Source organism: Hypomesus transpacificus, chromosome 10 (genome assembly GCF_021917145.1).
Source record: "Hypomesus transpacificus isolate Combined female chromosome 10, fHypTra1, whole genome shotgun sequence".
Taxonomy (NCBI): Eukaryota; Metazoa; Chordata; class Actinopteri; order Osmeriformes; family Osmeridae; genus Hypomesus; species Hypomesus transpacificus.
In genome coordinates, this window is record NC_061069.1 from 6,198,845 (window position 1) to 6,214,678 (window position 15,834).

Below are 15,834 nucleotides of genomic sequence, written 5' to 3' on the forward strand. Positions count from 1 at the left end.
GCCATCCAGCTGGGGCGGCTGCTCCCATGCCAGTGCTGCCACCGTGTGGACACACGGTGCAACAACACCTTAGACCAAGAACAACAGTCTTCAGCCATGTCATGTGAATTGAGTAGAGGTCGAGTTTCACCTGTCCACGCACATGTGCCCCCCCACCCGCAGCAACATAGTTCCCCCGCCATGCGTGTGTGTGAGTAGCCTACATACATGACACAGCACAGCCACTGACCTGCGTCACCTTCTCCGTGACGTTGTGGGTGCGGTCCATGAGCTTGCAGGGAGCGACAATGTCGTTGTCGCCCGGCGGCCGCGCCCCCAGGGGCTCCGACGCGTCCAGGCAGGTGTGCACCAGCTGCTGCGCCTGGCTGAAAGTGCGGAAGCGAAACGGGTCAGAGTCCGAGGTGGTGTTGGGCATGCTGCTCTGGCGGGTCATGGCACCTGGGGGAGGGAGGAGGGGGGGGGGGAGATAGTGGAGAGGAGAGAGGTCTCAGTTACCAGCCCATGCGTCAGCCAAGTCCAGTCTAGTCTAGCCCCAGCCCCAGCCCGAACTCAAGACCCAGCCCTAATCCTAGCCGTCCCCCTGTCCCACCTGTGCTGCTGGGCCGGTGGCGCAGCCTCCTCTCCGGGAGGGTCCTCCTGGTCTTGATCTCGTCCACAGAGGCAGCGTGCCTCATGCTGCCCAGGCTTTCACACGACCGTCCGGGGAAGGGCCGGCTGTCCTCTCCGCCCCTCCACGGAAAATGCAGGCGGGGGGAGGAGTGGGAGCAGCCCAGGGCCAGAGCCAGGGGCACCGGAGGGGCCTCCGATGGGGGGTCGAGGGGGTCGTCGTCCTCGTCCCACAGCAGCACACCCCCAGCCCCCATGGATCCCCCAAAGCACTGACGGTCGGGGAGGGACAGCAGCTTGTCCAGGGCGACAGACTCGTGGCCTAGGGGGGGCATGTTGCGCTGGGGTCCCAGCTCGGAGTCGTCCTGCAGCGACCCTTTGCTGCTGCTGAGAGAACGCAGGAGGAGGCGGAACCTCCGGCGGCGTGCTGGGGGGGGGGTCAAGGGTCAAGGGAGTGACAGGTGGGAGTGGGAGCAAGGATGAGCAGAGAAACAGGTGAAAACAGAGTAGGAAACGAATAACTCGATCTGTATTGTGTAGCTCTAAAACGTCACACCATTATAAAAGCAGTGTGTTACCCAGTGTGAGCCAGGGGATGGCCAGCTTCTGGTTGAGCTCTCTACTGGGGGAGCTGGGGGCTGGTCTGGGGTCAGACGGCAGCTCAAAGTTCAGGATGAACATGATGACCAGACCGTCTTCATTTTTCACTGGGACCACGTCTATCAGGCACTGGAAGCACACCCCTGGATGCACACACACACACACACACACACAGACAAACACACACACACGTTGCAATTCAGACTCCATACTGCATATTCAGACCCTCCGAAGGCTGGGCCCAGTTCTGGATTTCATGATAATGCCATGTCTTTATCTTCCTGTAGAGGGAGACACACAACCAGACAGCAGAGCTGTGTGCTCCCTCCCTCTCTCCTAATCGAACTCACAGAGGGCACTAATGTCATAAGAGACCCCTGGAAGACAACAGGGACAAGTGTGTGTGTGCATGTGTGTTTGTACAGTATGTGTGTGTCTACGGTATCTGGCGCTCCCTTCTAAAGGACAGATAGGACAGGGCCGGGCCAGGCCAGGCCAGGAGACACGTGGCATCATCCAGGATTAGAGCCATGACACAAAACACTTATTCTGTCGTAATTCACCTGATAGATATCATACAGTCACCCAGAGCGCTACCATCTGCTACTGGACCCCTAGGTCCACTCCAGGACTCTAATCCCCCCACACACACACACACACACCCACACACAGGGCACACAGCAGAGCACACAGATACCCTATTATACACACTGAGGCTTATCGTCTTGGGCCAGGAAGAGCACCTTTCCTGCTGTAACTGCTAAATAACAAGATATCAAGCATATTCAGCATTCACTCGAGGTTTAAAACGGGATGTTCTTCTTAATTGTGGATTTTGTTCTGAGAAGATGCACAGTAATAACATCATCCCACCAACAGTATGACCTTTTCCTTTGCTATAAAGAGACAGGCCTTTCTTCTACAACAGCGATTGGATTTGAGCCGGAAGGGTTCATTTCTTAGAAAGCCAAGGGCGAGGGCGCTGGTCGTTAGGGACAGCACTGAAAACAGGATCACAGTTTTCATAGAAACATAAGCACCGCAGCAAGAGTTAGAATAAGTGATAGGATTATAGCCCTGGAAAAGATTACGCCTCTCCCCTGACCTATACCACCCTGTGTCTTCTTCCATCTCTCTCTCTCTCTCTCTCTCTCTCTCTCTCTCTCTCTACCCCACATTGTACTACACAGTGGCAGCAGATCTTGTATTCAGTATGACTGTCTGTCTGTGAAGGATTTCCATATTAGCTGTAGGAGGTGAATGTGTATTGGGTTTTTATTTTTTATTTGTATTATTGTTATCTTATCTTTTATCTTTTATTGTTATTATTGTCCGCTACTATCTATTTGATTATTAAAAACTGCATTGTTGTAGGTAGCTCAGCAGCACAAAGCTTTTCATTGTGCTTGTATACTTGTGTGTCCTGGACAAATGACATAACATTTGAATTGAACTCTTGATCAGTCTGCGCTTCCACAGAATACAATTCTGCAACACATACACAAACCCTGCATTTTTTCGTTCTCTGCTGACAGACTGGACCACAAACATCATGTCTGTCTAGGAATGACAACCGACTAGGATAGCTCTCCATCTGGCTCTTTGTCCTGCGGAGGTCCTAAAGGTCGATGCTGAACATTAACCAGTAATAAACATCTAAACTGATCTGAGACAAAACCTTCTTGGAACAATGACTGATTAGATTGTTGAAACATTGTCTTGAAAGACTGTCTATCCATGCAGAGGTCCATTCCTTTATTGATCTCTGATATTTGCAATTAGGACCCAGAGGAAATCAGGCTCATGTAAATGACCACATTAATCCTGGAAGTTCCACGATCAATCAGGTTCATTCACATGTGAGCACTGGAAAATGACCCTTGACTTGATGAGTCTCCTTCAGGGAAAACAATAATCCCTTTGTAGTCCCTTTACAATGTAGCAAGACTGCAATAGTAAACTACTAAAGGGATATTTCAGACATGGGCAACCTTTGGGCTGTCTCTCCTCTCTATATGCTCTGAGCCATCATAAGATGACATGTTTCAAACTTTTGTTCGAAGAGAGAGCAAACAGTAACACCAATGTTTGGGTGTATTATTGTGTTTCATGAAGGACTGCAATGACATACGTTTACTTAAGAACTATCCTCTTGTCCTGTAGAAGTTGTACTAGGAGTTTCTTTATTCAGTGGTCAACTATGGACCAACAGTATATAGGCTACTGTATAGAGCCGCATAATGAATTACCTTATTAATAATATCAACCTCATTTTCTACCTAATAATAACCCCACCAGTCAGCTAGAAATAGATCACTGAGATTAACAGTGGAGTCATCATTTGAGCATATCGATAATTTATCTGGTGGTCGATTGTTAATCTTGATCCATTCAAAACCCTGCCTTCTCAGTTGCGTCTTTACAGGAACCTTAATTTTGTCTCAAATGCAACGTTTCAAAGTCTTCACTGGAAACCGAGAGAGAGTAGAGGGTAGAGGATGGCCCCAAGGGGTCTCTCAACCCCTACCTCTCTCTCTTTCTCTCTCTTTCTCTCTCTCAGGGGACAGTCATCTTTATCAGGGAGGGATATTCACTAATTGCTGTCATCTATTTCTCTCTATTCTGTGTATGTGTGCCTCGGAGCTGATCTCCAGTCCTCATTATCTGACAGTATTTAATCCCGGGTCTATTCTCCCTTGGATCATTAGAAAATAATGGCCTTTCAGAGAGCCAAGCTCAGACTTCTGAGATGCTACAATGACTTCATTCAAAAAACGATTTTAAAGTTAAATATTGCCTTCAGCACTGGGTACTGGGTTTGGTGTAGTACAGTAAAGTGGTATAGTATGAAGTAGTGGTGAACTTCTAAGTTGCACACCCCCTCAATACTGTTCCTATCTTACATGGTGTGTATTGTCACACTTACATGTGTGACAAGGTCACAATGTCCTCAAAGCCCTCCACCCTTCCAACCACCCTGAGCGTCGTTCAGCTGTCTAAGCAGGCCAAGCATCATCACACAGTCACCACTGCTGACCATGCACCCTAGTGACTCGGGTGGCGACATCTCCCCCTCTCCCTCTCTGTGCAAAAAAGCAATAATTCACAGGGGAAAAAAACAATAACAGAACTGACAGAGGGGTGAAGATTGGACATGAAATATTCATCCAGACAGGCGATCTTATATCCATACAGTATGTGCTGATGAAACCTTGTCTGTAGTGATGGGGTGGGAACGACAGGACTCAGCAGGGTTATAAAAGAATAGAGCAGAAGAGAATATAACCTTTTAAGAGTATGCAAGAACACCACATTGAGACTTCATTCAAAGGCAAAAGGGATTTAAACAACAACAATAACACCCACAGCCATGCTCATCAGCCAGTCAAATCCCCATCAGACACAGTCCTGATGGAGAAAGGGCTGAGAGTGTCACAACAGCTTATTATCTGTATCGGTAGCTAATTGGTTATGATTAGAAGCTTTGCTTTACCGTATCCCTCTGTAATATTCAATGTTTGCCCTCTATTCCTCAACACAATTACTGTCTCTTACGTAATAACTACTCACAGAGAAACCCCAACACTGATACAGAGAGGAAGGGAGAATGAGAGACACACACACACAAAGAGAGAGAGAGAGAGAGAGAGAGAGAGAGAGAGAGAGAGAGAGAGAGAGAGAGAGAGAGAGAGAGAGAGAGAGAGAGAGAGAGAGAGAGAGAGAGAGAGAGAGAGAGAGAGAGAGAGAGAGAGAGAGAGAGAGAGAGAGAGAGAGAGAGAGAGAAAGAGAGAAAGAGAGAAAGAGAGAAAGAGCAAAGAGAGACCACAGCTTCTCACCCCCTGGGCCCATCCTCTACCCTCCACCCGCTCTAGGTTTCCATTATCCATTATGACTGGCCCCTGCAATGACTCTCCTTGGTGGACTTGACAACTCTGACATTCATTCCCCCAGCCCCACAAGAGAGATGATAAAACCTTCCAAAGGTTCCCTCCAATTATAAATGAAAGTCAGCAAGTACTGTAGATATGCAAAGAAACAGCCAATTGAAACAGCCAATGAAAAGCCAATTACGCACAAGCTTCAAGAGAGGGGCACCGGAATGCATCCGTGTCCCACTATGTGCTTGAGTGTGTCATGTGCTGAAACACATAGACACTTCTGTGTCTTAGTGTGCAACGTGACATTCGCCCTGAATATGTGTCCAGAAATATTTTATACTGTGAACCAATTCATTATGTCTGTGTATGCATCATTGCCCTCACTTCATGGGCCTACACACACCTGGACAATAGCCGTAATGAGTGCTGATACCACACCTGTTGAAAGTGTTTAAAGTGCCAGATAATTGGTTGGTGGCACAAATACAGTATGAAAAATGTATATTGATTTGCTTGCAAAGCACACTGCTAATCTACAGCTTTCCTCCACTAAACTAGACCACACGCTATCATCAGAACTGGATGCAATTACTTTTCAGAATCATTTAACATCATCCACTTATCAGAGCATTGGCTCGTTTTCACATGGAAATCAATAACTGGCAGAGCTCTGTGTAAATATTTGTTCCAATAGAAAGGTTAGTCTGCTGAGACCAAAAACCAAACAAATCACACCTGTGTATCATGTAGATAACATGCAACAATTGTCTGACTAGAGCTTGAATAAAACTGGTTAGGTATTAAATAAGGTACTGTCTTCTCCACAGTGGTGAGAGTATTCCAGGCTATACTGTATGCGTTGGGCTTAAGGCTTCTCCTTCAGCAAGGTTGTCCAATCCACAGGAGAGAGCCCATCCACTGAGGAGCTCCCTAAATGGACACTGTATATCTGCAGCAGGACTCGGAGGCACAAACTACATTTGCCTTGAGAAGTGCAAACACATTAATTCCCATGTTGGATTGATTCACAGAGGTTGATGCCTCGAGGTTGCTGCTTCCTCGGCTGTCAGGGGAACTCCGTCCTTCGTCCTCACAGCTTCTACATATCCTGGTATAGTGAGGGAAAGCACCTGGAAGAATGAATTGGCTTGGAATTCTTGTCACTGTATTATTTCTCACTGTACGCTCATGTCACTGTATAAGCTGTGTTGGGTACGATAGAAGTAGCCATATTGTTTGCAAAAAAAGAACTGACAGTCAGCAGAAACAAAGAGAAGTCATTGGGTCACTGTGGATATGTGTTTCTGTCTCTAGAATACATTAAAACCAGCCACATATTTCTAATGGGTTGATTTATGACACAGGTGGGAGGATGGGTAACCAGAACAATAGGAGCCAAATACAATGTGCATCGTGATGGCTTGAAGGACGATTACTCACAACGCCACTTAAATCCCTGGGGTAACCACTGGATTTGCAAATGTTTCATAAGAGGCAGTAACACAATGTCCTCGATCTGTTTGGAGGGGAGTCGTGGGTGGATGAGACACGTACAGAGATGAGAAAAGGGTAGACTGGACTGTGTCTGCACCAGTCGAACCAGTGTCAATTACAGCAATGTGCATTCGATATGTATGGTATAGGAGAGTGTCATATTTGGGAAATTGTGTTTCTAGGCTGTCTAGTTCCTTCCGTGGAAAAGTATGTGGCTGAGAATACAGTCAGTTAAACAGACAGGTCTGTTGGTGCAGTCAGGAGGTCGGGGGATTCCTTGTGACAGCACAGTTAGGTAGATAGTCCAGTTATATAAAGCAGAGGGGAGGGATTGTCACTCCATTCCATTATATATTGTTACTACGGTAAGTACACCACAGGAACTTAACTTGTAAATCAGGACACTCAGTAATAATATCAGCAACACATTAAATTCAGATATAGAACCACTTATGAATATGACTTAACTTAGACTGCTAGGAAACAGTTAAGAGGTGAAGGACCAATTGCAATTTATCTTACTGTTGTACTTGTTGCAAATAAACAAATACTAATAAACCAGAGGGCTTTGACGATGAAAAGGAGCTAACAAGACTATAGGATGAAGCTCTGTTTGTGTATGTGAGTGCATGTCTGTCCACTCGCATATGTGTGTGTGTGTGTGTGTGCACTGTGAGAAAATCAGTGTTCCAACACAGCGGGGGGGACAAGGCCTATCAAGCCATCACATGAAAAACTATAACTCTATCCTACACAATATCTCTTAATATGCCTCTCTCTCTCTATGTGTGTGTTGAATCCTCTAGAACCAGGCAGCAAATGTATAGGAAATAGCACACCACAATTTTCTGTGTTAAACTCCCTCTTAACAGACTTCAACATTTTGGAGAGTTGCTAACATCAAGAGTCATACCATCCTTGGTATAGAGGGAGATCTCCACCTTCCTCTCCTCGGCTCCCAGCAGAGCCTTAGCCATCTGGGCCACAGCCGGCCTCTTGGTGTGCGGCCCGTACAGGAAGCTGCAGGTGCAGGGCTTCTGCATAACCTCGGCACGCGTGTAGCCGCACATGCCACAGAAGGCGTCGTTGCAGAAAATAATGGCACAGTTTTCCACACGTGCGTTGGCGATGATGAACTTACGGTCTGGGGAGAGAGTGAGGAAAATGAGGAGAGATGTTGAGGAAGAGAGAGAGATAGGACAGGGTTAGCTCAAATATTTGTTTTAAGGATGTTTAAGATGGAGCCTCTGGGATTGCTCACACTGGGTTGGGTGTAAGTGGATCCCGTAAATATAAATAACATTTTAAAAAGCTATTGTAAACAGTTTAAACAAATTAATTGGATGAAAGTCGGCATTGTCTGACTCCATCCAGTCTCCAGAACAGGGATGTAGGTTTGACTTGAGTGGGGTGTAGGGTAAGACCTAAGATCACATAGTGTGACTTACATGCCAAAAGTGAGAAGGGCACTGTGCATACAATCGAACACACAAGATTTTGAACATGAGGACTATATGAGGACTTTGACTGTAGGAGAATATGAGGACTTTGACTGTAAATTGGCTTAGTCTATGCTATAACCCAAGGAAAAGAGAATCATGCTTGTCAGTAAAGGATAGGTTATTTTATATCTTCTTATCCGACTTAAATACAGACAATGGTTTGTGATCCTTCACGGGAATCTGTGACATTTCTCGGTCAAAACAACACAGTGGAACTACTACAAGCCAGTACAGTGCTATTTACTTCAAAAAATACTTTACTTGAATTCTATGGAATGTTTTTTCAGACACATTAGCTTTCTGTATAGTGTAGGCCTATAGCAGAAAACTAGAAATCGATTAATAATATATTTTGCTCAAAGTAAATCCTATAAAATCAAGGACGACGTAGGCTAATAATAATATAGCGGATTATTTATTTATTGTAAATTTGCTTCTAATGTATCCTATTTAGACAACACAACTTGGCGTTTGTGTGAGGAAACAGATCATGTTAATTTGATAAACGTCCAAGAGTTTCCCAGGGCTAAAAAGGAAAAGAAACGATCCTACTTACTTTGTCCTTCAAATTTCCGTATTATTGTATCCAAAAAGGTGTTCTGAGGAGCGACGTGTCCTCGTCTGACAGGCATGTTGGTACAGTAGCCTCTTCCCTGCGCTTATGAAAGTTGGACTGACCTGTCAGTCGCAGGTGTCTGCGCTCAGCGCCACTAACTGGTTTTCCCCAAATCAGTCCTGCGTGGGTAAGGTGCTAATATTCTGTTATTTTCCTTTCGTAGAAGTTGACTAATGCTATTTATATAGGATATGTAACCTATATTTATATAGGCTATTTATATAAACATGTCCAATGATATTTAGGCTACTTGCGCTCATTTAAGTCGTTGCTTACCACTCTCCAAAGCACCGCCTCATGTTTTTAAAGGGTGCCGCAATTCTCGGTTCTATTGGTTTAAATCCTTGACATGTGGACGGCTGGATAGGCTAGGGCTGGTGCTGATGCTGCTGTGGGTGTTGGAAGACCATGTGACGACCATAACAGAATAACAGACCAAGATCCAAACACAATACCAAACCCATATTGTACTATAGTATCCAATATGATACATGTATGGGATATGAGTTAGGGCTACAACATAAAAACAGAACCCAAAATGATTTTGTTCAAGAGCCACAGAATGGTGTCTTGTTCAAGTGATACCACAAGTTGTGTTCAAATTGTGATGTATACTACAACAAAATTAAGACTGGTTGTGATTAGAGGAGAGAGTAGCCTACTTGAACATTTTCACAAAACACACATTTTGATGAACAACCCAAAAATGCCGCTGTAAGGTAGGCCTACATTCAGACCGATCTAAGGGATAGACACATTCTCGTGATATATTTTATATGTAATGTTACATGGAAGTAGTGAGACTGTCACTGTTAGCAACACTTGACAAAATGTGATGTCACTGTTTGCATTGCCATTATGGTTATGGGATATTGCGTATAGGAGAAAAATGTACGTTTATCTTTCTGGATGCATCAATTAAGGATCCTATAAAGCAAGTTCCATTATTTGCTTCTCAGTACATTATATAGGCCTGGCCTTCGTGTGAAATGATTTCCTGTAAGCATGTGCAAAGTGCGAAAACTTTGTCGCATTAATATGTAATGTTAAACCGTTGAACAGTTTCTCTTCCGTTGTCAGCTCAGGTAGTCTATAGGCGGAGATATAATTTTGCTGCTCTACGTCACAGCGACCTGTCTAGTTCAGATCACAGACGGTTGCACTGCACGGTTAGCTGGTAGGCCTACTATGCGAAGACAAAGTAATTAATACATAAACACTCAGAGACTACAGGTAGGTCTGTTTTGATATCTGCAATTGATTTAGCTAGTGCTGTTGTTGCTAAATTCAATAAATTTGAGGGGGCGGAGCTTCAGTTCCTTCAGGCGACACGCCCCCCAGTCTCAAGCAGAGAAGACTCACGATTTCGAAGCCTAATTTAACGTCCGTGTTTTGTTTTTTTTTCATTCGAATTTGGATGGGTAGTTAAAAACACATTTTTCTGTGGTGTGATGAATTTAAAACTAATTTTCAACTCCACTCTACAGGATCTTTAAAAGGTCTCTCTATGTAGTGTTGGCTTATTTTTTTCAATTTTTCATGGCATTGAAATGGAGAGCACAGGGACATCTGGTGGTTTGCATAAATCATAGCATCCATTGTCATCGAGACTGTAGATAAAATTTATTTTATAGCCTACTCAAAGTTGATGATGTAGCAGTTTAGACAATAATTTACTATTAAATGAAGCCTGAAAGACACCTTGCTCTAAAGTAGCAACAGTAGTTAAAACATACATGCAAACCATAGGCTATAGCTTGGTGACTATAAATGAGCCTTTTTGCTCGCCTTAGCTAATTACGTAGGCCTGCATCAACGTACTACTCGATCACGTAGAATTGTAGTGCGGAAGCAGTCCTAATTAGGCTATAAAAACATAACAGTGCTGTTGCTTTGTAGCCTCGAGGTTTTTTTTTATATTAGGAACGCACTGTGTACCACTACAACACAGCTGCTTCAGTGTGCTTTTATTTTCATATAAGGCGTATTGTTAAATTCAATCGGAGAGTCTCTGACCAAAAGCCTATAATGGCGAATTTTTTGCCTTTTCACACGCAGGTCACCTCGATTATGGGGGTCTTTGTGGATGCGGCCGTGGCACAGATTTGTGAACTTGTTGACGAAGGATATGCAGTTTTACGCTTGGAAATATCCAGAAGTCAAAAGGAAAACGAAGAGCTAAAGGAGAAATTGGTGAGAATGGAGATGGGCAATATGCTAGGACTTGGAAACGTCGCGCCTGCGGTGCACGAGCGCACCCCATTCTATGCGATATCAGGTATTCGACTTACAAATTTGTCTACACACTGGTTAGTTTGTTATTTCAGTCTATTCACTATGGTGAATCAACACATGTAATGCTCTGGTCTGTGTTTTATTAATGACGTGCTATTCCCAAGAGGAGGATCGATGTTCTAACAGGATATCTGCCTTGGAGCCAGAGTTTGATGGGTTGTGTGTCAGTGGAGAACAACCAAGCCTAGATGGGGATCACCTACTGACTAACACCGAGAAGGTCACAAGAAATTAATACAGTTTTTCAAGGAAAGTCATGAGATAGATCAATAAGAAATTACTTTCCTTTATAATGTTACACTTATTCTCACAGTGATAATATCAACACAAAAAAAATCAATCTAAGCCCCATGGTTTTTTTTTGCTTTTGAAATGTTACTAAAATGTGGTTATTTTGCAGTCTGTGGAGAAATTCCCCATCCTAATCAAAGAAGAAGTACACGAGGATGACTTTGATATGTCCTGGACGCAAAAAGAACTAGAAATCGATAGAGAGAGTAAGTAATGGGGCAAGTCAGCCACAATTCCATGATATACATTGCATAATGTCTACACAGACCACATATTGTGTCAATCGTTTCACTTACAAGTGAGAAACTACACTTGTTTTGTACATTGTCTATATTTTTATGGTAGTTCATCTTTGCTGTGACTTATAATGGTAAACTCTGATGATTTGATGTTTTAAAGTGTTAAATTCGTTAATGGTTTATTGTTCTTCGCTTTTCATAGGCAGCTGTGCTGATGAAGAAGAGAATATTGACAAAATGGGGCTGAATCGGACAAACCATGTTTCTAAAGAGTGCACTCTGGTTATCAAAGCAGACCCGGAGGAACAAACACTTGAACAAATGGAGAACATGTCTGTGGAACAGAAAAATACAGGATTTGCTTCACAAATGAATAACAGTCTGTTTCCAAGTACTGAAACAGATTCTGAAGACCCAGCTTGTTCTAATGCTGCTGATATCATCCCTTCATACTTCTCAGGCAGCCCTGGGACACAGATGTCATTAGATGAGACAAGTACTAATAGGGGACAGTTGTCAAATGTCAAATTTCACATGGTTAAACCGAAAGTTGTAATGCTGGATTCTGAAGCCCACAATGACCAATATAAATCTAATAGAAATACACTACAGTTTCAAATGCAGAAAGGTACATCTGGTCCTGGTGGCTGTGGTAACTTAAGCGAGAGGCATTTCTTGAGTCGTCGAAAGAGCCAAAGAGACCTCAGAGCTAGGTTTAAACTGCCTACTGCCCAACGAATCATACCAAACACAGAACATGAAATACATGAAGGGGGCAGTCAAGAGAAGCAGTTCATATGTGGGTTTTGCGGGAAGAGTTTCACTGGTCAAAGATATCTCCAGGCTCACCAACGAGTTCACACAGGAGAGAAACCATATAGCTGTTCTCATTGTGGTAAAAGATTTGGCCAAGCAAGTTATCTTAGGAAACATCAGACAATTCACACAGGGGTAAAACCATATGGTTGTCCACTATGTGGAAAGCGGTTTGCAGATTCCAGTAACCTCATCAGACACAAAGGCGTTCATACCGGAGAACGACCATTCATCTGCATCCACTGTGGCTTACGATTTGCTGTAAAACACAACCTTAGAATTCACTTGCAGAAGAACCATCCTCATTCTTCTGGAACTCGAATTGGAGATATACATTGAAAACCTTTTTATGACATATTGCATTCACTGTACTGTTTATTACATACTGTATACATTCATGGAATAAAATTAAAGCCATATGTTAATGTTTGATTTAATTTACTTACTCGAGCAATCCGAAAACACATCAATGACATTTAGTCATTAAGCAGACGCTCATATCCAGAGCAATGCAATGAATTATTTACTGTAGTTTGGCTTGCTGCTTCATTACGATATGCATTTTAGGTTATTATAACTGAACAACCTTTTCCATGACATGCAAATCACCAAAAGAGGAAGGGAAAGAACGCTAGTTTTTCTTTCATGTGTAGTTTTGGGTAGTCGGGTTCGCCATGACAAGTAGCCCACCCCACATAGCTCTACATTGACCAATCGACTAAGATATGCAACGTAATTGCAACTGTAGTAGTATGCCACAATGAATATTCTGCTCAATACATTAATGATGTAGCAAAATTCATAAATGTATGATAAGTAGTGTTCCATTGACAAAGATGCTGAGCCTGAACAATGAACATGTATGGGCACTGGGCAGAGGCCACATAGTTGGTATTTAAAGTACGCGTGCGCGGGAGGAAAAGAACGTGTCTTAAGTACTTCCTGGTCAGCATCAGCTCCTATTTACATTGTGATGAGAAAAGAAAACAAGTCGTTATTGTTCGTTTAGCATCCACACACGGTCTCTTTTTTTACAGATACTCTTTCTAAAGGCAACAGATCGACACACACGATGTCAAATTCAGTTACATTTCAAACGCAGCTAGCCTCCATTATGGAGGTACTGGCAAATGCGGCCGTGGCTGAAATATGCGAACTCGTTGACAATGGCTATGCCGTACTGCATTTAGAAATAACCCGAAGTCAGAAGGAGAACGAGGTATTAAAAAGAAAAATGCGTCTGATGGAGCTTAAAGTTGCCCGTGCGTCTGCACTAAGAACAGCGGGAATAGGAAGCTCAATTTTTGCAAGCAGTCGAGCTCGAGCAAATCTTGTGAATGATTCGAAAAGGACTCCGAGCTGTAGGTTTCTACTTCACGTTGACTAATTAAAAAACGTTTTTAAAGCAATAGATTTTAGTCGTCTTCACGTTTACAGCATAATGTGTCTCTATTTGTTCTAGTAGAGGCACAATTTCGGAGAAACGCTGATTCCCATTTTGCCTCCCTTGGCACAAGTTGTATGGATGATGACCCTTCTGATGACGGACAGACCGCCAAACATAAAAAGGTGGATAACTTTCTTCAAAATTTACATTTACCATTGTTTTAACACCCTTACATTGTGTGTAGGCTGTGCTTTTATTATTGCCCTTTGACGTCTGTATTATATCACCCTTGACTCTAGGGGGTCTCAATCACCCAATCTGCAGCACTAACTGGGGTGAAGCCCAAACCACTAGTCATAAAAGTGGAGAGGACTGATGATATCTGGGAGAACTCTGACCAACCGGAAAGAGAGAGTAAGTATATAGTATGGTAAGACAGTCTGCTGTGAAAGGAACTTTGTCAAGACAGTATGCCAGATCAAGAAGTTTTAAGCAGTTACGAAAATTAGTATGTGCATGATTTTATTTCAAGTGTTTTAAGCTGTTCTTTTCATGGGGCTACAGGTCATGGCACTGTTGGAGGACCAATTGATTCCATAGTACACTCAGAAGCTGCTCAGCCAATCAGCAAACAGGAGGTAATGGGGCAAGGTAGTGCAAGCTCTTGCGTTTGGTCGAGTGGTGACACCAACAAAACGCTACTTTCTGAACCTAAAAACCTAAATGCCAACAAAAGGTCTCAAAGCGCAGACTTGGAAACCGGTGATGGTCTACCGATAACAGATCCAGTTCCTTTTGACTGTATGTTATATGAGCCCCACAGTCAACATGGGTCCCATAGTACACATACGTTGACTGAGGATCCAGGGTGCTCGTATTCTTTAAAAATGAGTGTAAATTCTGGTACGGCTCACTCTGATTCAAGCAACGATTTCCATTTTGCTGTCGATGAGGTAAGTCGCTCTATAGCTGAGCACCAACAGCCTGCAAGTTACAGAGACAACAGACAGAGGGAGCCCTTGTCTGCAGAAGAAACCCAGATGACCGTCAGAGATGACATGGACACTGGACCCAGTGCCTTCATGGTCGACGATGACTGGGTTTCCCATAACAGTTCTAGCAGTGTCCCTAACTACAACAGTGACGGCTTGGAAAAGCTGTTCATTTGTAGTTTCTGCGGAAAGACTCTGGCTTGTCTCAAAAACCTGAAAACTCACATGCGGGTTCACACTGGAGAGAAGCCGTTCAGCTGCACGCAGTGTGGGAAACGCTTCTCGGACTCCAGCAACCTCAAGCGTCACCAGAGCGTTCATACAGGAGAGAGACGCTATGGTTGTATGCACTGTGGGAAACGTTTTGCACAGTCGGGTTCCCTCAAAGTACATATGAGCGTACATACAGGCTGTAAGCAGTTCAAGTGCCCGCACTGTGGCAAGACTTTCATTTCGGCCAATCATCTCAGAAGACATGTCACCGTCCATGAAGGGGAAAAACATTTGCCAACCACTTTTCAGTGACATTTCAGAACCTTGTCACCATTGAAGCTCGTTAGGTCAACAATGCCCAAAGCACATCAACTTCTAACCACTTGTTTGCAAGTGTGAGGTCAATCCAGATGAAAATCATAACCATGTCAACCCAGCACCAACACAGACTCAATCTGCCTTAAAATCAATACCAATTTGGTTTGTTGGTTCTTGGCAACCTCCAATGTTCCCCAAGGTTTTCATTTTACATGATAAAGTTGGTGTGCATTGGGTTTGAGGTTTACTAAGTGAAAATAGTACTGTAGCATGGTTTAATTTGGCAGTTCACTTAACTCTGAAGGTTATTTGTGGTGTGTTCGTGTCAAAATATTCAACAAATTTGAGGTGTTAGTTTGTAAAATAAAGTTCATTGTCTCAATCTGGTTTTTATTATCCAGTGATTGTATTTGTTTTCAGTGATCACTCAAATGATAATGAAATGGTAATGTTGAACATTTATCATTTCTTAATGAAACATTAACTCATGTTACCCAAATCAAGATAAGAACTTGCATTTATTTAACTCGCTGATGAATATTTGGTATGTTGTGTCTTAGCTGCAGATGTTGAAATGACAAAAACTT

At 43.4% G+C, this 15,834-nt stretch overlaps 1 protein-coding gene across 1 annotated transcript; it reads left to right on the forward strand.

Annotated features, from left to right (window-relative positions):
* The first annotated feature begins 10,534 nt into the window (after window positions 1–10,534).
* On the forward strand, window positions 10,535–15,629 carry LOC124472316. Its single transcript, XM_047027092.1, has 8 exons — window positions 10,535–10,974; window positions 11,096–11,211; window positions 11,392–11,488; window positions 11,724–12,670; window positions 13,347–13,698; window positions 13,800–13,906; window positions 14,024–14,138; window positions 14,289–15,629. Exons 1-8 carry the CDS (start codon window positions 10,725–10,727, stop codon window positions 15,239–15,241), a joined length of 2,937 nt encoding a protein of 978 aa, XP_046883048.1. The 5' UTR covers window positions 10,535–10,724; the 3' UTR covers window positions 15,242–15,629.
* The last annotated feature ends 205 nt before the right edge of the window (window positions 15,630–15,834 follow it).

What these genes read in the sequence shown, in the direction of transcription:
- LOC124472316 (XM_047027092.1), top strand. Translation starts at nt 10,725, where the DNA reads ATGGCGAATTTTTTGCCTTTTCACACGCAGGTCACCTCGATTATGGGG. An exon ending in GAACTCGAATTGGAGATATA is followed by an intron (nt 12,671 to 13,346) that starts CATTGAAAACCT and finishes TTGTTCGTTTAG; the next exon opens with CATCCACACACGGTCTCTTT. An exon ending in TGACCAACCGGAAAGAGAGA is followed by an intron (nt 14,139 to 14,288) that starts GTAAGTATATAG and finishes ATGGGGCTACAG; the next exon opens with GTCATGGCACTGTTGGAGGA.